A 25812-nucleotide genomic window follows, 5' to 3' on the forward strand; every position below is an offset into this window, starting at 1 on the left:
GGGTAGAGACTTATCCAATTATGATGTTTCAGTTTTGTATTTTTAATATATAATTTTTTCTCAATAAAAACGTTTTTCCCCTTAACAGTGTGGAGTATGTTGTGTAGATAAGTGGAAAAAAATCCTAATTTAAATGCATGAAACTCTGAGGTACTGACACAACAAAATGTGAAAAAGTTCAAGGGGGTGTAGACTTTCTATAGGCACTGTATATCCATTTATTGGAGAATGAAAGATGGGCAGAGCAGTGAGCTTTGTTTCCTTGTTGTTTCCTCTTGCTGTATGACCTTGAAGTCTGATGTGCTCGTCAGCAGCACTACATCTGATCCTCTTTCACATTCAAAATCCTTTCAATGTTCAGTGCATATCAAACTTGATTCATTTGCCACTATTGCCAACATAGATAAACTGCTGGGTATTAAATCTAATCTCTGAAACTTGTTAAACTCTTCACAAATACGGATCCCTCTGTCAGTGGAAAGTTAAGATTCATGAGCAGACTTAATTGCATTTTTTGTTCAGTTTTCCTCATATCAGTAATCACATTTTCAATATTAAATAAGATACTTAATGAGATGCGCTGAATTGCATTTGAGGAAAATGAACTATTCAAAAAATATGTATCTTTTAAATATAGAAGCAGTGATTTAAAATGCCAGCCAAATCACAAATGGTATCATTTTAAAGTTGATCTGGATTCATTGTGTTTTGTATATTCAAGCTGCCACATGATTATACAAAACCATGGAGGATATGAACAAGCTTGCGTCATTCTAACCCTAACCCTAACCCTAACCCAGCCACAGCCGTAAAAGAGGTGTTTCCACTGCTGGCCACAACAGCCCTGGCTAGCCGCGGCCGGTTTTTCTGTCCTGCTTTGCTTTATCGTATCCAATGTGGCCAGATTGCTGACACAGGAACTACATCATCATGTAACAGGGAGGCGTGTCCTTGAACAGGAAGAGCAGGGGAACAGAAACACATCGAACCCTTTACAATGGCTGCCGTCGAACAAAACTGTGGTGGCATGTGGGAAAAGGAGACAATATATTTGTTGTCTGTATGGGCTGACTCGGAAATACAAAAACAACTAATGGGCACTGTGCGGAATAGAGTCTATGAAAAAATAGCAAAAATCCTTGCAGATAACGGATTCACACGAACACCACAACAGCGCAGGGACCAAATAAAAACAAAAAAAACTGAGGGCTGACTACAGAGAAATTAAATACAGCAACAAACGGAGTGGGAACCATCTGGTTTTTTATTTTTATTTTTTATGAATAAATAAATAGACACAGCACATTAAAAGCACTACAGTGATTTTAGAGTAAAATATGTCTTGGGGGTTGTTACAGATTTACAGGAGAGATCATGATAACTTTTTGCCCAGGCTAAACGCAACAACGACAAACCTAGCTGTTTGTTTTCGCTGCTTTCTTCCCTTTTTTAGAATATTTTATTTGCATTGAGCCAATGTTTCTTTAAAACGCAGCACAATACATTCCCACACTCCCCCAGTGACCTGATGATGCAGGACAAGGACTTCCCAATTTAGCCACGTTAGGAAAAAACACAGAAACGCCAGCAGCAGTCCCGGCACGCAGCGGAAATGAGGCATAACTAGACAACTTTATTAATGGAGTGTTATATCGGTATAGTATAGAATATTAACCACCCACCTGCTTATCTTTCAATTTCCACATGGAGCGCAAGCGAGTCCAAATTGGTCACTCCTGTGGGAATAGCGTGCAGGGGCTTATATGCACATCTGCAAAGTTTAGAAGAATATAGGCTTGTGGCAGGGAAGATGAGCCCTGAACATAATTAGAGGGGGCAGGGCAAAGCCCTGCTTGTAAATGTATTGTAAATACTGTATTGTTTTGTTTATTTTAAACAGGTATTTTGTCTATTTAAAAACGATGTATTATGATTTAAAAGGAAACATATTTTGTGTTGATTTCAAACAAGTGTTTTGTTATTGTTTGGTTTGAATGAGGTCTGGCAGAGGTGGTGTTAGCATCTCGTCTCTGACAGACAGCTCGTGTGAATGCATGGTCGGCAGTCTGTGATTATTGACTGCCGGCCACGCAAACTAAAACTCGTGCAGAATCTGACCATCTCCGTATTCAATAATTTAGTGTTAATTCGGAGATGTCAGAGGTATAAAAGCTTACAGCTTTTGTTTTTCCGGGTGTGTGTTCAGGAAGGAGGAACGTGTGCAAGAGAGAGAGAGAAAGAGGACGAAAGAGAAAAAAGTAAAAAAGGTAAAACAATTGCTACACATGCAGGAAGCTCGGTGCTTGTTTTGAATGTCAGGCGATTTAGGTGTTTGTGACCTGTTTTTGTTTAAACCTTTTATTTTGGCTCTGTGAGCTGTGTTTGTCTTAAAATATTTATTTTATTTTTGTTTCAATAAAAATGGCACACAAGAGCGCTTTTCACCTGTAGTACCTGTCTGTGGGTCTCTGTCAGCTTTCTGGGAAAGTCATCACTGCTCGGCTACCCTGTCACAAGGCTACTATAGTCTGTAGTTTTGTTTTTCTTGTTCACTTTACTGTGGAATCCAAGTGATTGTTGTCTTCTCTTAAATGAATCTAATTGGTGTACAGAGATTTATAAACCAGATGGGTACCCAGTGACAAACTAGCAAATGTGTTTAACAATTCCCAACCCGGCTTCAAACTTGAATCCCTGAGCCATATTTGAAGATGCGTCCTTCAGGGATGAAGAAAGGTTATTTTGAAATACGGTGACAGAGAAACACTTGGCTAATTGTACAAAACCACTGTGTCATTAAGTCTTGTTTTGCCATTGCCCCATAAACATTAACAAATGAGCTGAGAGCCTTATTCCATTAATTCTCCAGTCAGTTCAATTAGAGCTAGAACGACAGAGTTTGAAAATCAAAATCATTTTCCCATTTTTTAAAGACATCAGTTACACGGTTTGGTGGAGGTGGTGATTGGATAGACAGCTGTTATGGAGTTTGCCCATTGATCGATAAGTGGGTTACAGCCACAGGTGGCTGTGTTTATATGTGGTACTAATCAAGATGTAAGCCTTATCGTATTGTAATTGAAAAAATGGCAAAACTTTATTTTTGTATTTTATAAAACACACTAGAATCAGTTCAATCTGTGAGAAGCTGATGTTATTACCCGTCTCAGTGTGGACTTCATTGAAGATAATGCCAAGTAAGGAGGCTGCACAAAAAATCCAATGTATCCCGCTGTCGAATAATACAATAATACTGTGCAAAGCAAAAACTAGCTGAAGATATGTCAGATGACGGAGGTTTACAGCTGAATGCTTTGCTCTCTGAATTGATTCTGAACAACGGTATGCATTTTCATAGGTACTGTAACTTTACTGAGTTAATTGTACTGCATTTGATTGTTACAGTGAGTATGTTGTATTTGTTGTTTGCACTTAATTTAAGGCAGTAATGTTAGGTTAGGTCTGCATCAGTTTTCCAACAGCAATAAAACTGTTTGTGTAACCTAGTGATGCATTGTAAGCATGCTTTTTATTACAGCTTAATTTTTTAAGTGTTTTGAACGTTCAAGCCAGAACCCCTCATCAGATTTACTACCAAAGTGGTATAATGATTGTTTCAAAATTCAGCAGTTTAAATGTAGCTGCCTAATTAAATAGTGAAACTCTAGTTGGAATTAATACTAGTAGCAGGTCTGTCACTGTTGATTAGTTAATACAGTACTTGGTGGCAGTGGGTGCAGAGGAAACATTTAGTATGAAAGGCTTTTCAAATTAGAAAAAGACAACTGAAAATGTACTAAAAAAATCAGATGTAGCTGTGAATTTTGCTGCCCATTTTGCACCCAAATCCAGTTCAGAGTGTCTTTCTGGTCTGTCTCACTACTTTTGCAGCTTTTGAAGATGTGATCATGCAGCCCTTACAGTGCTTATGGGATGCATTCGCCTCAGTTCTGTTTCATAGTTAAAAAATTATTACATTTCACCCTTTCATTAATTGCATCACCTCAGATATACAAAAACTGGAAATAATTGGCGGCATTGCATTACTGGCAGAAAAGACTCCTTCAAAGTAACCTTTATTAAATTAAAAATAAAAGTAAAAGTCACTAGGTTGCCTTGGAATGATGCCATATCCACCACTCTAATGAATAAAACAATTGCTTCACCTCTGTAAGCCTATTAAAGTCCCATACGCATTGGTATAGGATCTCAAGCATGATCACTGCTCACATTTCACTAGAGATGAGTTGGCTCTTATAAACTCAACTTCTATACACAACTCTATGTACAGTATGTGCCCTTGTATAGATTTGGTACATTTATTTACTATTTCTGAAACCATGGTTATAGTAAAAAGTGTTTAATTGGAAACCTGAGTTTGATTTTCAAATAATCTCTGAACACAAGAACTACCGCAGCGCTCTTTTTGACTGGTCGCGGTTTTTAAAAGCCTTTTTCTCCACTGATTTGGCAACTAGGCGCCTGTGCTTTTTTGACTTTTCCTATACTGTACGTATTAAACATCTCAAAGCATCAGTAGATCCAGTGTTGCAGAAACTTATGGAGATATATTACTTTATACCTAGAACTACTGGAGCTGTCATTTTGCCCGTCATAGTAAAATCAGTGGGTTTGGTTTAGTGCGCGTGATCGAGCTTCTGAACTTGAAAGCTTCGCATTTATTTTGAATAGCTACAACAGGATACTTTTTCAGACAAGTGATTTATTTATCAACAACTGTAAAAATATGTATTGACTAGTGAAAAAAAAAATAGACAAACACAACATAGGACTAAACAGCAAATCTTGCAGGCCTTTCAGGAGTTACTGAAAGACGAATCTGGACACAAAAATGCGCCAGACCAACAGACAGTGATGAAATTTACTGTGATCACAATGATGTTACTGATAGTAACAGTGAAAGTGATAACGAAGTAGCAGAAATTTTGGGACAGACAAACACAGCCACAGCTGCATACTCAACTTAGATTTTTGTCACTACCCGGAAGGCAGCAGTTACCTACCTTAAGGCCTGTCCACTCTACATTACCAAACTCGAGAACCGTACTCAAAACCGGTTTAATTATTCCAGTGGTTGTCCTGCATTTTTTCGTTTCCTCCTCCTCCTCTAGAATCTCAACCGCCTTTGCACTTTGCATCGGTCTCCTCTGGGGGGTTAGTGATTGCACTTTCTCCAACCCTTTGTTAAGCATCGCTTCATTTACCTCATAGAGGAGGGTTCTCCGTTAGTCAGAGGGGACCCCTGGCCAAACCCCTTCTTTAGCATGTATGATTCCTTGTCTTCTCTTTCAGGTTCTGATGCCTCTATTTATGTGAGGGCCCCAAGCGGTGGAACCCCTCTTGTTTGTTGGGTCTCCTCAAAGACGGTGGTCCCTCTCCTGTTTGTAGGGTCTCCTCAGCGATGGAATCCCCCTTCTATAATGTTGGGCTTTTGAAGAGGCGGAACACCCTGCTCTATATGTTCTAACTTCTATTAACTTTGTTTTCTTTCTGGTTCGCGAGACTCTTCGTATGTTGGGTAACCTCAAAGACGATGCCCCCTCTTTGTATGTTGGGTCACCTCAAAGACGGTGGCCCCCCTCCTGTATATGGTAGCCCAATGAACAGCCATAACTACTTTTACATATTAATAGTACTAATCAATGTGTTTTCTTTCTGGTTCGTGAGCTTCTTCGTATGTCGGGTTATCTCAGAGACGGTGACCCCCCCTCCTGTTTGTCGGGTCTCCTCAATGACGGAACCCCCCTTTATATGTGTAGGGCCTTTGATGGACGAAGCCTCTCTCTTTATATGTTCTACTTGTTACTAACGTAATGTTTAGGACATAATAGCAGAGTATTTCGCCAAACATACCACAAAGTATTTTAGGATATTGGAGGATACACAAAAAAAATTAGTTTGGTATTACAGTGTCCACACTTCTGATAAACTTCTTGAGATCCAGACTCAAGACTACCCCTGTGGTGGTCTCGAGTCCGGTTCTCGAGTACGGTATTAAACGCTGCGTAGTGTGGACGCAAACCGTATTTAGCACTTTTTAAGCCGGTTTAAATGCAACTAATACAGTTTAAAGGCATAGTGTGGAAAGGGCCTCTGATAGAATTCGATCGACGAACAGTTGAAAATTCCATCCTTTGAAGAGTTGTAAGTTCCATCATTTGCGCTTTTGAACACTTTTCTTTTAATGTAGTCTTGTTGTGCATGATTATATTATAAAACAAAAACAAAGTTATGGAATAATAGAGTAGCAAACCAGCTATTGCAAGACTGAGACAGAAATTACCATTGAATAGCGAACAGAGTCAAACTCCGGCACAAAATAAAACAAGATGGGTAAACAGGAAACACTTGTATAAAATAAAACAAACAAATAAATGTTGGCACTATAATTTCAAACTACATCTCAAAAAAGTCATCTCTAAGCTGCTAACCCCCCCCCCCATATTTTACACAATGCAACCAATCAGAACTCTCTTTCCAACATTATTATTATTATTATGTGTTTATTTAGCAGACGCCTTTATCCAAGGCGACTTACAGAGACTAGGGTGTGTGAACTATGCATCAGATGCAGAGTCACTTACAAATACATCTCACCCGAAAGACGGAGCACAAGGAGGTTAAGTGACTTGCTCAGGGTCACACAATGAGTCAGTGGCTGAGGTGGGATTTGAACCGGGGACCTCCTGGTTACAAGCCCGTTTCTTTAACCACTGGACCCCAAGCCTGGTGTCCATCACGTGTACCAAGCAGGCTGCAAACACAATCCAGGATGAAAACAAACAATAATTTAAACAAAAAGTTTTTTGCAACCCGGTTCTTCATGTTCATTTGCGCTCCAAATATCTTGATAAAGAATACAAAGAAATTATGGGAATATATAAGTGTGAAAATCGGAATTCCAGGTAAGCACAATGTTTGGTATGTTAAAATAAACACACTGTTTTGACTATAATGTAAAACTGTCTGTGCTGTCTGACATTACATCTGCATTTACTGTATTTAAAAAAAAAAAAATTTAAATAAAAAAAAAACAACAACAACATCGGGATGCATGGAAATGATTGCAATTGGTATTTCTATCTGTACTTCTGATTTTGTTTAACACAGAACAGTTTCGTAGCGTGCAAAGCTGCAGTAGTTTTTCACACATTTTAATATAGCGGTTTAAAAGACCGCTCCGGTAGTTCTAGGTATATATGTACGTCCGGAAGATCTAGTGTTAAAATTATAACTATAATGAGCCTGATTATCAGTGGGCCTAAATTTTGCACTGTTGGCAACTGACATCAAATGATTCACTCTACAGTAAATATACTATTTGACGCGGACGATTTGCCCAAAGTGCAAAAAAAAAAAAAAAAAAGGTGATGTTTGCTTTCAGTGAATGAATCAAACAAAACACTCAATCTTTAACACATACTGACTACTGTTAATGCACTTTTATAAGATTCATTCCTTCTTACATAGTGCATTTGATATCGGTATGCTTGATCAAGTTTGCAGCAAAATTGCCAATAAAGTCCAACCCCAAGGGCAGACAGAACGACACCCTAAGAGGCCACACATACATAGAGACGTTTTAAAATGTTAAAATCAATACTAACTAACTGGCCTACAGTGTATGTCTCTGTGTCACAGTACAGTGACTGTCAAGCACCAAAGTGGTGTATTTAACAAATTCAACATTTCACTCAATGTCACTTTTATAAAAAAAAACAGCATTTATTAAGCGAGAGACATGAGATTGTGACAGACATGTATTCATTTTTTATAATAATACGCTCCCTTTTGTATAGTTAAGACAGTTTGAGCTTTTCTTTCCTTTCACTGAAAGAAAACCTAATTTCAATGTAGTAGGGTGACTTCATTTGGGGGAAGTGACGGCTAACGTAAAAAGCAAAACTGCAATTATTGTGCACCCTTCTTTACTAGTGCTTTAGCTTCTAGATGGACAGAGTGGAATTGGCTGGTCAGTTAAAATCTGTACATTAAGCATTTGCCATCTGCATAGTTGAGGCTTATGTCAATGAAGCACGCACCAACATTGAATAGAAGGTATTGCATCTTACAGGACTTGATAATACTATCAAAACTGTATTTTTTGTCCTGATTGTTATAAGAGAAGGCTGCAATTGGTAAGACGGTCTGACAAAATGTATTCTATTTATTCTCATTATGCCCACCAGATGTTCACTTTCAACATGCGTGACCCAATAACTCTTTATTTAAGATGAGATGACATTTTAAAGTGCTTCCCCCCCCCCCCCCCCCCCCAATGTGCCAGGATATATAGACTCCACACGACTCAGCCAGAGTAAGTAAAACCTGGATTGCACACGGTGTTTATGTACTGTGTCGTTTGCTGGTTAATTCTTAGTTTAACCAAGTGCCCAGTCTTCTCCCAGTAGTGTCTTGTGGCAGGTCTGCTTAGGCAAGTAGGAAAGCCATTCTTTGTGTGCATGTCCAATGTAAGATAATGACCGCCAATTGCGACACTTGTGCGTTTCTCATTAGTAGCTGCATCTTCGGCTGCCAGACTAAAAGCAACCTCTTTTTTTTTTTTGTTATTATCAGTGTTTTTGTAGCACTTGAAAAATAAAATTGCTTTAAAAAGCATTTGAGCTTTCTGCATTCCCCTCCTACCATACCATCCTGACAGCTTGCATTCCTATAGCAAATTTAAACTCAATCTTCGGAAAATATGACAGCAGAAATAAAAAAAAAAAAAAGGTTTTGATTTATAACAGAGTAGTACTGAAGCGGAATATGTTTTATAGTTTTTTACTGACCTTAAATGTAGTGCTTCTGAATAAGAGACACTGCTGAATCACAAGACACCTGTGTTTAAAATATTCAGACATTATCATAACCCTTTTTTGAATTGCAAATTAGTTTAAATGTCACTGTTAAATGGTAATGATAATGATAATAACTATAAGCAACTGCTCCTATACCATTCTTAGCTGGACTGTGTTATTTCACACCCAGTTTTTAAAGCAGGTCTGTTATTTCACATCCAGTATTTAAAGCAGGCCTGTTATTTCACACCCTGTTTTTAAAGACAGGTCTGCTATTTAAGAGAAAAACTGCATTTATTTAAAGCAGGTCTGTTTCTTTTAGGTTCCAGGGTTTGTCTGTCCAAGCTGGTATTTTTTTTCTCTTTAATCTCAACTCTTTATAAAAGCGCTCTGGGTTAGAGGATTCTTTCTCAAGCAGTTTAATAAAAGCTGTCTGTTGGTGCTTTGTGACACGCTAGCTGCAGTGATGACGTCAGAACAGAAAGGAGTACACAGACAGACGGTAGTTGCAGTGAATCTGAGACGCTGCGGCGCTCAGTGTTTTATTGTAAAATAAAAGGCTTAAACAGAAAACAGGACATGGCACTTGAGGCCAAAATAAACAGACAAACAAAACAGATTAACACTAAACAAACTGGACAAACAGACAAACAAACACGGTGAGTCTAAACAACTTTTTATTTTAGTTTCTTTTACCTCCTCTCCACACCCGTTCTCCACTCACCGAACACACAACCCCGAGTGAGTGAAATGTGCATCTATATATACAATTGTGCCGGGATTCAATTACCAATTAATTATTCACTTGAATCCCAGCACGTGAACTAAATCTGTGCAACCCCGTGCTCACATATTATTAAATACTTTAAATGCACCTGAAGTGAAGTGCAATCCCCGTGCCTAAATACAATTATACATTTTACACACTCGTGCTCATTACCCACATTATATCCCGTGTACCAACTACAATACACCAACATTAACACACGCGACATACAACATAAAACACAAAAATACACACAGGGGCGGGGCACATTGCCACATGCTTGTAACAGGGCCAGGAGCCCTGTGCATGAAAAGGGGGCAGGGCAAAGTCCTGCCATATATGTATTGGTTTAGTTTAGTTTAGTTTAGTTATTTAATGTATGTGTTTATTTTTAGAACAGGTACCCCTCCGCCCCTGTACATTTTATTATTTTGTATTATGATTTATTTATTGTATTTGTGTATTTAAATGACGACGTAGCCATGTTTGTTTTGTTATTTTTATTTAGTGTTCTGTCAGAGGCGAGGCCGGCAGCTCTTCCTCTGCCAATAGTAATTGAAACAGTAATAGTAATTAAAAACCTTGTGAAGAAGGTGATTAATTGTTGCATAAAAACCTGTAGCTCTCTGCAATCTGTGTGGGTGTCCGAGAGGAGGAACAGAGCGAACGAGAGGAGAAAGAAATGAAGATTAAAACAAACATAGGATCAGTGAAAGCAATCTGCCCAGCCTGACCTGCATTTTGGTGTTCGTGATTTGTTTATATTTGTGTATTTTGCTGTGTTTTTGTTTGTTAAAACTGTTTATTTTATATTTGTTGTTTAAGGTAATTAAACGGCGCTGCAGCGTCTCTTGCCCTGTAGTACTTTTAGTTTTCTTCCTGCACTCTGGCCTCACGTCAGCACTCAGCCAACCCTGTCACACTGCTAAACTTGCTAAAGAATGTTATTTCATTATTCCTGTACATGCCTTCATTGACAGGTACTCAATTCACAACTTATCATGACTTAAATAAGTGGCTTCCGCAAAGTAATGCAACTTATTTAAAAAACAAACCCAGAGGTTAAAGGGTCTTCTAGTTTTTAATATAGAGACTGCCTTTAAAATTGGTTGAATAAGAAATGTTCTTCTTTGACTACAAGGTAGATCTCTTGTGCCAGTTTACCACATGTCATTAATTGAGGAATGGAAATGAGAATGAGAATGAACTGGAAGATGAAGGTGAGGAATGCAGTAACTGCAGTACTCTTCAAACACACCATCTATAGGAGGACTAAAAAGAAACTTTAGACAAACGTCTTGACAAGAAATATTTTTCAATGTCTTTACAATGACGCTTGGAATTTTTTTGTAGGGGTTGTTCATCACAAAAACAGTTAGAACGATGTAAAATACTTAACTAGGCAAACATGACTGTCAGAGAAAGTGAGAAGTAGAACAGTATGATGTATGACAGTGCTGACCCTCTCACCATCGCCATGGTCTCCTTATACCTTCTACTCTACCTGGGTGGAGAATCTCAAACAAGTTTTCCAATTATTAACTGCTGAACGGCCACAATGAGAGAATCGGGTTCATGTTTCCCACGAAAACACTTTTATAGTGCCTTGTTTATGTTATCAGATAAGAACTGCAGACCATTCTTTGAAAGCTAATGCGGAATAAAAAGCAAGGATTTCCTGGATAATGTAACTCGTCGTCTCAGTTCTTATAGATGTCATTAGCTAACAAATCTGCCTGGAAAAGATCATGAAATCCATTTCTAGTGGAACATTACCAGACGTTTACCAGAACATTACCTTAAATTAGCTTCATTAACGTAATTAATAAGGAAAAGTCAGTCCTGGCTGCCTTTGTGACAGTGTTATGGCAGGTGTTTCTGCTTTATTTTGAATAGTAAATGGAATACGAAATGGACTGCCACAAGACAGTGCTCAAACCCCCTAGCATATGCAAGGTGTTTCAGTGCTTACCTTGTAAATGAAGCTTGCTCTCAGGGCTTTCCAGGAGCACTGAACTCACCGAGTCCAGGTTATCATAGCTGCTGCAACCCAGGGGTCCTGTCCGAGTCTCTGTTACCTGCAATAGATCAATGAGAGAAGATGAGACACACCAGAGAACAGTGCCAGGGTTTAACCTATTTACAATCATCAATAGATCAATGAGAGGAGATGAGAACAACGTCAGGGTTTAACCTATTTACAACCATGTTTGGGGGGTCTGAAAAAATACTGTATTAAATATTGGGACATAATGAAACATAGCTCACTGGTAAGTTGTTTGAAGCCTCTGACAAATGTAAACAGACAGTATTCATTTGAACACATTTAACAAGTGCAAGCCAACTGTTCTCAGTATTATAAAACAATGCTGTACCGTATCTATCTCAAGAGGTCTACTGAAGAAGCAATTAATATACAGGCTGCAGGACATGTTGTACACCCAGACTACAGTGAACTGCAATACAAATACTCTAACGCATCTCAACACAGGCCTTTATAACTGCTGGGATGTTTGAGTATTTTTTTTTTTTAAAGAAACTGTCTGCAGCAGCCGTGTGAAATCCAGCATACAGATTCAGCAATTTAGAACGAAGTGCACAAACCCGGTCCTTGAGGTTCAGAGTCTTCCAAGCAGACATGGGCTAAATTACAACTGATCAAGTTCAATTACACATCTTCCCAAGCTTAGTCATTCACAGTCCCACGTAGTGTTTTATATTGAGCGCACATTCTTCTCGTATTTTCAACCACTTCTAGTGACTCCATTTGTTTGAAAAAACGTTATAAATAGGGCTGCTAGTTTCCAGATTTTATTTTTGATCACGTGATGTCCCTTTAAACATATTTTGAGCCGATTCGCTTTCTTAAATCAAACACTAATTACCAAGGGAAGTTGTTTCTTTTTACCCTCATATCTTGATTGAGTTCACAAATCGATGTGCATTGACCTCTTATTGGAACCTGCATTTCATTCTGGCTCTATAGCCGAATTCATCTTATTCATTTCCACTGCGTTAGTTTCTAGTAGTGCATCGCTAACTTAAAACAATCTGGCATTCAGTTAAGGCTTAACAACTATTAATTAAGGTTTAAAGGGAGGGAGAGAGATGGAAAATAAAAACCATTAAACATATAGTATGTTTCTGTATTTGTACCTGTGATTACTGCTTGGTACAATAAGCATGTTAATGTGTGTAGCTAGTTCTGTTACTTTTTAATATAACTGTTCTTATAATTGCAATGACAGCAGCATAATTGTAACTAAATGTAATTGAACACAACAGCATTGCAATTGTAATTGCAATTTCAGCAAACAATTCTGCTGTGATTATAATTATAAATTGACCAAGGTCTGCTTCCAAGTTGTACAGCGATCATTAAGTAATGATCTGAGCAAGACCTTGAGGAGCAGAACTGTGCACTCCTGGTTTAGAATAACTAAGGAGGTATAAAAGTCACCTGACTTGTTCACATAAACATCAGGGGACGGTATGCCTATGGAATCCCTGTATAAAAGTTGCATCTCCCTGCTTCCATCCCTAACCCTCTACTTCCCCACCAACATATTCTTAGCTTGATTTAATTCAAGTTATATCAAAAGATTTAAAACAATAGTTTGTTCCTCCTTCAATTTCCATCACCTATAACCGATTACACACAAACAACTCCAGCAAATTCAACAATAAATACACTGCATCCACATTAATTCGATGTAGGTCAAAATGATATAATGATCCATGACTATTAAATACTCAATAGTGCTGAATTTAGAAATACTATAAGAAACGTAATAAATTCTAGGGCTGCAACGAAGGGTACATTTTGACCTTCGAAGGTTCGGAACACATTACCGAAGGAAGGTTTGAACCTTCGATGGTACTAATTTGCATAATTTACTGGTGACGTCACCATAGCTACTTGCTTATATTTGATTGAAAATCCTATTATTTTACAGGTAAGCCATATAAATAGAATAAAACATTCATATGTAGTTTAAAAAATTATATAGAACAGTAATCATGTTTTTATAATTTTAATAAAAATACACATTGTTTATTTACACGTAATTGATGCTGCTTGCGAGCAAGCTTGCATTGCAGCAGCACTAACTGCAACGGACTTAGTCAAAACAAACTTAATTTAACAGTCACCGTTCCAAGCAGGTTATCAGTCACAGTCACATTTTATTAATAATAATAATAATAATAATAATAATAATAATAATAATATGAACTTACGCTTGTCAAGTGACCGCGGAGATTGTTTGTGCCTCCATGATACATGATACAGGGGTGGACGGTGCTCAGTTTTTTTCAAAATTAAAATTATTAGTGTTAGGGTATATTTTGTATGTTTCAAACATATTCTACCATGGCACTTCTCTTGTCTTGTACACTAGGTATTCGGTACATATTTTACTGAAGCACTACAACCACTATAGGTACCCCCCAGTGCTTTGGATAATATACCCTGCTATAGAGTTGCTACGTATATGATTTGTTTGGATTTTAATACAACAACTTTTGTAATATGCATTATACAAATCAAAAGATCGAACCTTCGAGCCATCTAATACAGCCCTAATAAATTCAATGACAAACGTTTCGACTAGAAGGCTTTTCCAGTCTAAATGTTTCCCACTGAATTCATAACGTTTCTTTCAGTATTTCAAAAATTGTATTATGCATTTTTTTTACACTTATTTTAGATTATTACCACTGTAATGTCTGAAATAGTTCAAAAAGTTTGGGTTTAATAACAAGGACAGTGGCTTTGACAAGTGTGAATCTGGCTTACTTATCCAGGAGAGCCGCGAGCTTGCGGAATCTAGTTTCTCAATCAGATGAGCTGAATCATCTCATCTGCGCCACATACTTCATTAACTCTAACCCCTGTCTCGTCTGCTTCAATAGAACTGGAGCCTGTTCTTTCACAACAATCTGTATGACAAGTAAAACAGCTGATGTTCTGACCTACGCTAAATGATTTTGTCAGAACAATAAAGTCAAGCAGATAAAATCACACAGCCCATGCTGGAGAGTAAAAATAAAAATCAGAAATTTAAACAGACCAATTCCTTCCTGGTGTGTTAATTAGTCAAATCATTTTTCCCCAATTCTTTCTCTTTGACATTTCATTGGAGATTGAAACTTTTGTTCTGGCAGAATGATTGCATACTTGGAATGATAATACAATAGTGAGGGGACAGTAAAAAAAGAAGCAATGTCAATTGCTGTCAATGTCAGCACAACCTGCAACCCTTTTACAAGTGGCTTTCTAAATAAAAAATGTGCTGAGCATTTGGACAAAAAAAACTGAGAATCTAGACCAACATGTCACTTCAAAACATGACCCAGTTGTATAACATACACAGATTGCTCTGTTTATAAGCAGTGGTTTTCAAAAGAGCAATCTGCCATGTGCCCTTAGTAATCCAAGTGGTCCAGTGTCATGTAATGAATGATATCCTACACAACAAGCTGTACACAAAACCCAGTTTTAATATGAAGGATTACAGGCTGGAAAAGATTTAGTATATCAGATTATTAAAATCTACTTTGAAGTGAAAGAAAAGCACAGTGGGAGGTCTCTCCTCATTCTGTACAAAGAAAAAAAATAAGGATTTGGATTAATTCAACAGTAAGCATCTCTGAATCTCCAAGGTCTCAACTGTCAGTGTCTTTTCCTCATTGAAGCCTAGTGTTAAGGTTATATATATATATATATATATATATATATATATATATATATATATATATATATATATATATATATATACATACACACACACACACACACACATACACACACATACATATACAGCTCTGGAAAAAATTAAGAGACCACTGCAAAATTATCAGTTCCTCTGGTTTTACTATTTATAGGTATGTGTTTGGGTAAAATTAACATTTTTGTTTTATTCTATAAACTACTGACAACATTTCTCCCAAATTCCAAATAAAAATATTGTCATTTAGAGCATTTATTTGCAGAAAATGACAACTGGTCAAAATAACAAAAAAGATGCAGTGTTGTCAGACCTCGAATAATGCAAAGGAAATAAGTTCATATTGATTTTTAAACAACACAATACTAATGTTTTAAGCAAGTTTTCTTCCAGGACAACCTTGTACTTGGCTTGATTCATGCCAAAGCTGCCCGATTCCAGCCTTGCTGAAGCACTCCCAGATCATCACCGATCCTCCACCACATTTCACAGTGGGTGCGAGACACTGTGGCTTGTAGGCCTCTCCAGGTCTCCGTCTAACCATTAGACGACCAGGTGTTGGGCAAAGCTGAAAATTGGACTCATCTGGGGGTGCTTCAGCAAGGCTGGAATCGGGCAGATTTGTCTTTGTGAAGGACGCATGAATCAAGCCAAGTACAAGGTTGTCCTGGAAGAAAACTTGCTTCCTTCTGCTCTGACAATGTTCCCCAACTCTGAGGATTGTTTTTTCCAGCAGGACAATGCTCCATGCCACACAGCCAGGTCACTCAAGGTCTGGATGGAGGACCACCAGATCAAGACCCTGTCATGGCCAGCCCAATCTCCAGACCTGAACCCCATTGAAAACCTCTGGAATGTGATCAAGAGGAAGATGGATGGTCACAAGCCATCAAACAAAGCCGAGCTGCTTGAATTTTTGCGCCAGGAGTGGCATAAAGTCACCCAACATCAATGTGAAAGACTGGTGGAGAGCATGCCAAGACGCATGAAAGCTGTGCTTGAAAATCAGGGTTATTCCACCAAATATTGATTTCTCTTCCTAAGTTAAAACATTAGTATTGTGTTGTTTAAAAATGAATATGAACTTATTTTCTTTGCATTATTCGAGGTCTGACAACACTGCATCTTTTTTGTTATTTTGACCAGTTGTCATTTTCTGCAAATAAATGCTCTAAATGACAATATTTTTATTTGGAATTTGGAAGAAATGTTGTCAGTAGTTTATAGAATAAAACAAAAATGTAAATTTTACCCAAACACATACCTATAAATAGTAAAACCAGAGAAACTGATAATTTTGCAGTGGTCTCTTAATTTTTTCCAGAGCTGTATATATATATATATATATATTATATTATACTAGTGCAAAGCAGGTACCGGTCAAATCAGCCCAAAACTACAGAGATTTCATGTATTTTCTTTTTGCTTGTGTAACAGGGTTGAGGTTGGAATGCATTGGCAACTACGCACACCACAAGCAAGCGTTTAAACACTATGCAAAAAAGCCATGCAGTCATACAAAAGAGCTTGTATATAGAAAGTTTACTTTTCTTAAGGTGAAGAGATGGGTGGCAGAAAGGGCACATTACAATACTGTTATTATTATAACTCACTCTATACTACCTTTTTTAATGCAATCTATTAAGCATTCATAAAATGTTAACAGTTTTTACCAAAAATGTATAACTGGCTGTCATATAAACTACTGTTATTAAACTAGTAAGCAAACTTCTGTGTGATGAACTTTTACAGACAGAATGTGGCAAATAACATCTGTTCTGCAAACCACAATGCCAACTGTTTAAATATCAATATAAATCTACAATAAATACAACAATGTTACATTTTACAGTAAATATATAAATACAAACCTTCCAATTTAAAAAAGCAAGGTGTGCATAATCAACCAGTGGTGACAGTGATACAGATACAGTAACAGTAAAACAGTAGTGCAGTGTAGTCCGGGGTTGATGCTGGCTGAATAGCAACAGCTCCCAGATTTAGTCTACCATGAATGATAAGGGTGACAGTTAATAGACAAACAGATACAACACGACAAAAACTCAGTTACTTTCGGCTTTTACCATCCTTTACAGGTCTTTCGTAACCATAACAAAAGGAACAGATCGCTCGGCCACATCCCCTGATATACCTTCAGTCACGCCCACTTTGGTAGCAAGTGCAATCACGTCTCCTCCAATCCATGACTGACACATTGCCTACCGCAGTAAGGCGCTGACTTCTAGTACTGTTTCTGTTAAACAGCGCCCTCACAGGTCAGGAGGGAGATTGTTGACTAGGATTCATTTGCTGTCTGTCATAGCACATAATTAAAGGGAGCTAATATCTTTGAAATGGGTTCATGTTTATCATTGATCTTCAATGAGAAACTCGAGTGGCCATTATACAAGCAATTGTCTTTCTCTGGTAGCAATCCCTTTAATGGTTTGCACAAGTGTTTAGAGACATTATTCTGTTTGTACATTCATGCCTGCCTATGAATGTGCTATTCAGATAAATAGCCTCATTGGGCCAACATTATGGGAGTGATAATATATAATTTCCTTAGTGTGTCTGTCATTTGTCATCATGGTAATCTCATTTATTTGAATAATGTATTGGGCACAGGAAGATACAGAATGGGATCTGGTCATTTTTAATTTTCTACTTGAAAGTGATTAAAAAACAATAGATCTCCGAAACTCCTTGTTGGACAGCAGCATCTTCTAAAGATGAGGATTAATACACCTCGCCAATTTCAGGTACAAAAGAAAAAAAATAAATACAAAAAATGAATCACTTATGATAACAGTGTGAAGTCACCATGGCCTGAATAAGTCCTTGTGAAACAGGAGTAAGATCCTGCCCTTATTACTAGCTCTCTGTCAAAGTTGGTTCTGCAGTCTTAACGTACTGTGACTGAAAACAACAGAGAGATACAGCTTTTATATATTACAGAATAGGTGTCAGGGGCATTTGATAGGCAGATTAAGGGCAGCTCTTTACATAACAGTACAACAGGTATGCCGGGGATACAATTATGTCGAAACATGTAATATTACTGCCGGGAGGTCTGGGACTACTTTAGGATGCAGATGCAGCTTTTCAATTTGAATGACTCCATCTGAAACTGCAGCCTGGTTGCAGCAGAAAAATATTAATATTGTTTATTGAATCTGGGACTCTAAATCACAGAAGTGACCCATCTACAGAGTCCATACACAAATGATTAGGGGTGGTTCTCCTAAAATGGTAGAAATAATGAATGACCTTGTCAATACCAAGAATATATTTATTTCCACCTAATAACAGGGAACAGCAGAACCAGCAGATTGATATTGAAATGAGACGAGACCTTCCTTCCCTGCCCAGTATTGCAATGCAAATGGAAACTTGATGACTTGAGAAGCTAGTTACAGGTCCTTAACATAGCAATGCTCACTGAGCACTGTTGGAGATATTTCTACATCGGCAGATCATTTAACAAAATACAGTATTCTCACATTTCTCTCTAATGATTTTGATATTTTATATTGGATCCTATGATAAACTTCCGATGATCAGCCGATAGCAGAACCATTTGGAAAAGCAATTTGGAATGACAGTGATGTGATCCAGTCATGGCAAAGCAGATCTGCAGAACACATATGGAAACGCTGTTTCATTAAGGTTTAGCCCGGGGTGTCTAGGAGCTACGGATTCTTATCTCGGCATCCCCTCAGGTAGTGTGTACCTTATAGTGTGGAGACCACTGGGACTGCAATTGCAGCCTGCAATAAAAACTGTCTGGTCTCATTTTATTTCTATTGAGTGGGTTATCTTGTTACTGGTGTTTTCATGATAGAAATCAACTGGGTGAACCTGGTACACTGGCAATCAACCAGATGTTTTAGGTTTCATTTCGTCACCTCTAATTAGCATTATTAGCACCAGAAACACTTCCTCTGAATTAGATCAACCTGACTATGGGAGTGAGGCAATGACTCCGGATCTTGGAAGTCAGATTGGTAGGATTATAAAATAATATGTCGTCTGCCACATCTTCAGTCCTTTGGAATGATTTCCTTCAGCTTTACTCAATCCTTCCCTTCAGTCCACTAAAATCTGAATGCTTCATTTGTCTTCCCATTTCAAAGAGCTGTTGAAACTGAAGCCAGGTCCGAGCTTCACTTGCAGTCAGTCTGACAGTTTTGATGCTGCCCTTTCTGAATGCATAACCAGGCATCTGCTGTATGTTGGGTTTATGCCAACAACCAACTTCACTGAATATCTAAGTGTTTCTTGCTGCCCTCTGTAGAGAACAACCAGCCCCTTCTCTCTGTTCCATGAGCTGAAGGCTTGAACTTGTGAGGCCTGCTGACTAGATGACTATCTCAGGGATTGGATGGATGACAGGGCCTGTCAATGGGAAGGTGTGGAATCAGACTGCAAAGACATTTGTCAAATAGTGGACCTGGAATAGCTAAAGACGATAATGCACAGAATATAACATTTGTAATCTAGGATACCTAGGGGTCTATTATCAAATTGGATTTTGATGTAAGTTAATATGTTGTGTGTAGGGTGTCTCTTACTGCAGTTTGTGCTCGAAACAATACACACAAAGTATGAACTTACTAAAAATCACAAAAACAAGACTGTACTCAGGGATTTCAATTAATCTTAACAATTGTTTTTTTTGTTGTGTAGAATGTTGCTAAATGTTATATTCAAGGGTTGACATCTGTACACAGGATTAGATGTACTTGATTTTTTATAAATCTTTAATGGTTAGTGGTTGATTTCACATACGCGATTTATAAAGATTTTGATATAAAAGTGTACTTTTAGAGCTAAAGACTATTTACAAAGTGTTTTTTTCTTAATTCCATTTTCAATCATTAAATCATTTTGATATTCATGTAACTCTTCAAGATCCATCTAGAAAGGTTTCATGAATATCAAACAATATTCAATACATCAAAAGAATAAATAAATAGAAAAATAGAACTGAACACGGCCCATGGTATAAATTACATATCTCTTAGACTCTTGCAGTGTGTCCAGATAAAAAGGCTTCAGCGGTTTTCAATTTAGCAAGGAGGTCTCACCACAAATAAGGACTGGGAGCCCATACCGGTGCTGCTGAAGGCCCTCTGCACAGAGATTGCTTTTATTTAAATGTCTATTTTGAGAATTCGCTTGAATAATGAACACAGAGACCATAGCACAGCTGCAAGATGGTAGTAGGAGAAAACCATTGCAAAAAAAGATGAGTCAACTTAAAACTGCCATGCCCCACAGTCATGTTCAGTTCTATATCTTAATATGATTCCTGGGTGACGGTTTACGACAAAAACAGGACATAGTTTTCTTTCCAGTTTTTTTTTTCTTCGTTTTTTGGCTAGTGCTTTTGAAATCATATAAAAAGCTCTTCCTTGGTACGTGTTGAAGACCACAGTTACCTTAACTAATGCATTCCTCCTCCTCCTCTTTCGATTCACTTGGTATATTATTCTCTGTACAGCTGGTACACCACAGTGTAACCATCAACCGTTCCCACCATCCATTACTATTAAGCACTGAATAGTGCTGCATTTAGAAATACTAAAAGAAACTGTTTTTTACTCAGTAATCTTCTCTTTGCAGCACTCCCCCCAATGAATGTAAGAAATACATCTGTAGGAAATACCACAAAATCCAAATGTGGTGTTTCCTACATCCACTGAGGGGAGCGTGTTGCAGGGGGACAGGTTAACGGCTACACTCTGGTGTGGAGGCTGTACTTGGAGATCATGTTTGAGAGCTGTGTTCAGACCACAGGGCTGCTTTCAAATAAAGTCACTAGGATGTGATGAGTGCAACAGAAAATGATATACTAATTCATTCATGACTAGAAGAATAGTTCAAATAATTGAGAGATTTCATACCTGAAAATGACAATTTTTTAAATACATTTTTGGGTGCACACTTTTGTGCCTGTAGGAATTAGTTGCATGTGCATTTAAAGCAACCTGTTTGGTGCCAAACAAAACAGTTGAGATAAAAAAAGCATACTGGGGGACTTATAATACTGGGTAACAGAAATGACAAATAGATCCTGCAGTAATGAATGATTCCTTGGACGCATGAGTTGTAATATAACATTTTATGCACCTAGAAATTAAAAATGATGTCATCGTACCAAAAACATATTCTGCAAAAACATGATAAATACCAGGACAAAAGTGCTGGTGCGGGAAGAAGATGATGTTTCCAAGACTGGGATTAATCTTCCAGAATGACAACGCAGCAAAACATACGCCCAATCCCTGAAAGATGTTGAGCCCACTGAAAACTGTACTTTAGTCAACCAAGAAGAAAAACTGCTGCAGGGATTCAGGCAACAAGAATCATTACTGCCTTGGGTGTAACCGCAAAAAAAGAAAATCTCTTTATTGTGATTAACTGTATTAGTTTGCTGCAACCTTTTATGCTTCGTAATGCTAGGGGGTTTGAGAATGGAGAATCAGTTTGATAAATATAGTCAGGTCTGTGCTACATTCATTTATTGAGTGCTTCTGGGGATTGGTTCTAGTACATTTGTGCTGCTCATTTCCTTGAATCTATTTCAGACTAGAAGCGAAATGTGCTCAAGTGTCTTGGGAGGCATTGCATGCTTAGCAGAAGAGCTGGGATATGAGAAACTTTCACAGGCCATACAAAACCACTAATTCTTTGGACTCTTTGGAACTCTAATTCTTTGGAACTCTCTCCCAGCTTTGGTGCATGACGCTCCCACCGTCGCTCGCTTTAAATCAACTCTCAAGACCCACCTGTTCTCTCTTGCTTTCCATGCTCTTTAAGCCTGATATCTGCTATTAGCTGCTGTGTTGCTGCTACTATTTCAGGTATTATGCTACTAACACGTATTATGCTTTTTTCACTGTATAGCATGTATTATGCATTTCTCTGTATTTAAAGTATTATGGATTTTCTTACTGCATCTTGTAAAGCGCTTTGTGATGGTGGTTCACTATGAAAGGCGCTATATAAAATAAAAATTGATTGATTGATTGATTGATTGATTGATTGATTTTGGATTGAATAGTGTTTTGGTGTATGACTTCAAAAGTAAATCTGTGAATCCTAAAGCCATTTGGATTGGAGACGTTTACATTGTAATATGGTATTATACGATGTTTTACTACAGAAGTTATACACCAGAATAATGCAGAACGACATTAGTAGGCACTACTTCTAGTATCCTTCATGAGGTAACCTGAACACAGTACAAAATAAAAATAAATAAATACAAACAAAAAAGTATAAGTATAAACTGCTTTCCCTATGCCAGTGGTCCACACAAAGCTGTGCCCATGGGCCCATTTGTACTTGCAATACCAGAGTATGGTGCTCATGACAGCAGCGGTCATAATCTGGAACACTGCTATGCTGATGCTCTGGGTGGGGAACATAACTCATTACAGTATGTGCTAAATCCATCTGTATTTAAATGTCCTTTTATTTCAGACTTTGGAATAAGTACTAGTTACAGTGCCTTGCATAAGTATTCACCCCCCTTGGACTTTTCCATAGTGTAGTGTTACAACCTGGAATTAAAATGGATTTAATTAGGATTTTTTGTTACTGATCTACACAAAATAGTTCATAATGTCGAAGTGGGGAAAAAAAATCTACATATGTTTTCAAAATTATTTACAAATAAAAAACTGAAAAGTCTTGATTGCATAAGTATTCACCCCCTTTGCTGTGACACCCCTAAATAAGTTATGGTGCAACCAATTGCCTTCAGAAGTCACATAATTAGTTGAATGGAGTCCATCTGTGTGCAATTAAAGTGTCACATGATCTCAGATTAAATACACCTGTTTCTGGAAGGCCCCAGAGTTTGTTAAAGAGCATATCTAAACAAACAGCATCATGAAGACCAAGGAGCTATCAAAACAAGTCCAGGATAAAGTTCTGGAGAAGCACCAATCAGGGTTGGGTTATAAAAAAATATCCTAAACTTTGAACATCTCCCGGAGCACCGTTAAATCCATTATTAAAAAAAATGGAAAGAATATGGCACAACCGCGACTCTGCCTAGAGAAGGCTGTCCACCAAAACTCAGTGACCAGGTAAGGAGGGCATTAGTCAGAGAAGCAACCAAGAGGCCAATGGTAACTCTGAAGGAGCTGGAGAGATCCACAGCTGAGATGGGAGAAACCGTCCATGGGACAACTATAACCCGGACACTCCACAAACCTGGGCTTTTTGGAAGAGTGGCAAGAAGAAAGCCATTGCTGAAAAAAACCCATATCAAATCCTGTTTGGACTTTGCCAAAAGGCATGTGGGAGACACAGCAAATATGTGGAAAAAGGTTCTCTGGTCTGATGAGACCAAAATTGAACTTTTTGGCCTTAGCGCAAAACGTTATGTGTGGCGCAAAGCCAACACTGCTCATCACCCTGAGGACATCATCCCCACGGTGAAGCATGGTGGTGGCAGCATCATGTTATGGGGATGCTTTTCATCGGCAGGGACTGGGAAACTGGTCAGGATTGAGGGCAAGATGGATGGAGCCAAATACAGGGAAATTCTAGAGGAAAACCTGATTCAGTCTGCAAGAGACCTGGGACTGGGGCGGAGGTTCGCCTTCCAGCAGGACAATGACCCTAAACACACAGCCAAAGATACACTGGAGTGGTTTAAAAACAAGAACTTGAATGTCTTAGAATGGCCCAGTCAAAGCCCAGACCTCAATCCGATTGATAATCTGTGGCAAGACTTGAAAATTGCTGTTCACCAACAGCCCCATCCAACTTGACAGAGCTTGAGCAATTTTGCCAAGAAGAATGGGCAAAAATTGCAGGATCCAGATGTGCAAAGCTGGTAGAGACTTACCCAAAAAGACTCGCTGTAATTGCTGCCAAAGGTGCTTCTACCAAGTATTGACTCAGGGGGTAAATACTTATGCAACCAACAAATGTCTTTTTTTTTTGTTTAATTAACTTTTGTGTCACAATAAAAAATATTTTGCACCTTCAGAGTGTTAAGTATGTTGTGTAAATCAAATGGTAAAAATCCCAATTAAATCCATTTTAATTCCAGGTTGTAACACTGCAAAATGTGGAAAAGTCCAAGGGGGTGAATACTTATGACCTTGTGACAAATACAAGCCTGTGGTCAAGAAATGTTGAGGATCTTTGAGCTAAGAGCATTTAGGGCAGATTTACAGCACTGTTAGCAACAACCAACAGAGCGAGAAATGTAAAGTGTTTTTTATAGAATAAAAAAAGCGCACACAAAAAAATGAATTAATTTTACTTAACCATGCATCTCCTGCTTTTGAATTCTTGCAGAGCATTGAAAAATTAAGAAGTAAAAATACGATGATTACTAAAGTGATTCTGCTTGGTCTTTTACTAGCAAAGCATTGAGTACTTTATGGGTTGACTCTGAGATCAATTGTACAATACAAGATACAGTGCATTATTTCAGAAACAAGCAGTGAGCAAATGTGCTGTCTAGGCTTCCTTTCTGAGGAGCTGAGTCAACAGCCATGTCATTTTTGGTTTAATTCCATTGCACTTGACTTTCCATTACTGAGAGCTCAATCTGACAAAATGGTGCACTGATCTGCCAGTCACAATTATTAAGAAAGTACATTAAAAAGAACCTTGATGGCGTTGGATGAAATCTGAATCTCATGTAGCCGTCTCATCGTCCCGTCTCGGTCTATGAAGTAGGACGATGCCAGCTGGTGAAGGGCCTCCACACTCTGCGTTGCGTTCACCATCTTTCTGTCCAGTTTGCTCTTGTCCATATACATGGTCAGCGCCTCCTCACCTAGGAAAAGTAAAACCACATTTATAACCCTGTGTTTGTACTTATCAGCCCATAGCCAGTCAGAAGAGTAACTGAGGAATCCTCACACAGATAAGACACTATGCGAGTAAAATGTGACACTATGTGACTAAATATAAACACTATGGGCCCTATTTAGCAACGTTTGCAAACCCCTAAGGCAATCGGAAAACACTTTTGTGAACAGTTAGCGCACCAGAATCAGGCGCACGTGTGGCCTGATATGTAGCCATTTAGTAAACCATCAACAGTGTTAGCGTTTGCGTTTCAATTGATATGTGAAAACCAGGTCTAAACTGTGCGCAGATTACATGGTCGACTATAAATACAGCTGAAACTACCAGGGAAGCAGGTCAAGAAAAGAGAGAAAAAAGAGAAATAAAAGAAATATGGAGTGTGCATTGGATTAATGTGATACTTTGTAATGTGATTTTTGTAAGTCACTCTGGATAAGGGCGTCTGCTAATAAATAAATAATAATAATAATTTCTACGTGGGCAGACAAAGAGTGGAGGTGGAGACGTTCCCAGATATTTAGATGTCATCTGTCTTTTCTGAGCCTGGCTGACACACAATGTATGCAGCAATTTCACCTCAGACAAACAATCACCGACATCTGCCAACTGCTACAGGCTGACCTGGAAGGAGACATGCGGAGAGCAC

At 38.2% G+C, this 25812-nt stretch overlaps 1 protein-coding gene across 2 annotated transcripts in view; it reads right to left on the minus strand.

Moving 5' to 3' along the window:
- LOC117964677 (BMP/retinoic acid-inducible neural-specific protein 1) overlaps window positions 1-25812 on the minus strand; it is a 138296-nt gene that overhangs the window by 44180 nt on the left and 68304 nt on the right. For both annotated transcript variants that reach the window (XM_059005454.1, XM_059005455.1), the window contains exons 4-5: window positions 24962-25131; window positions 11561-11666 (exon numbers count right to left, since the gene is read on the minus strand). In XM_059005454.1, the coding sequence (XP_058861437.1) occupies window positions 11561-11666; window positions 24962-25131 (276 nt within the window). The remainder of the gene's footprint in view (window positions 1-11560; window positions 11667-24961; window positions 25132-25812) is intronic.

Source organism: Acipenser ruthenus, chromosome 31 (assembly GCF_902713425.1).
Source record: "Acipenser ruthenus chromosome 31, fAciRut3.2 maternal haplotype, whole genome shotgun sequence".
NCBI classification, from domain to species: Eukaryota; Metazoa; Chordata; class Actinopteri; order Acipenseriformes; family Acipenseridae; genus Acipenser; species Acipenser ruthenus.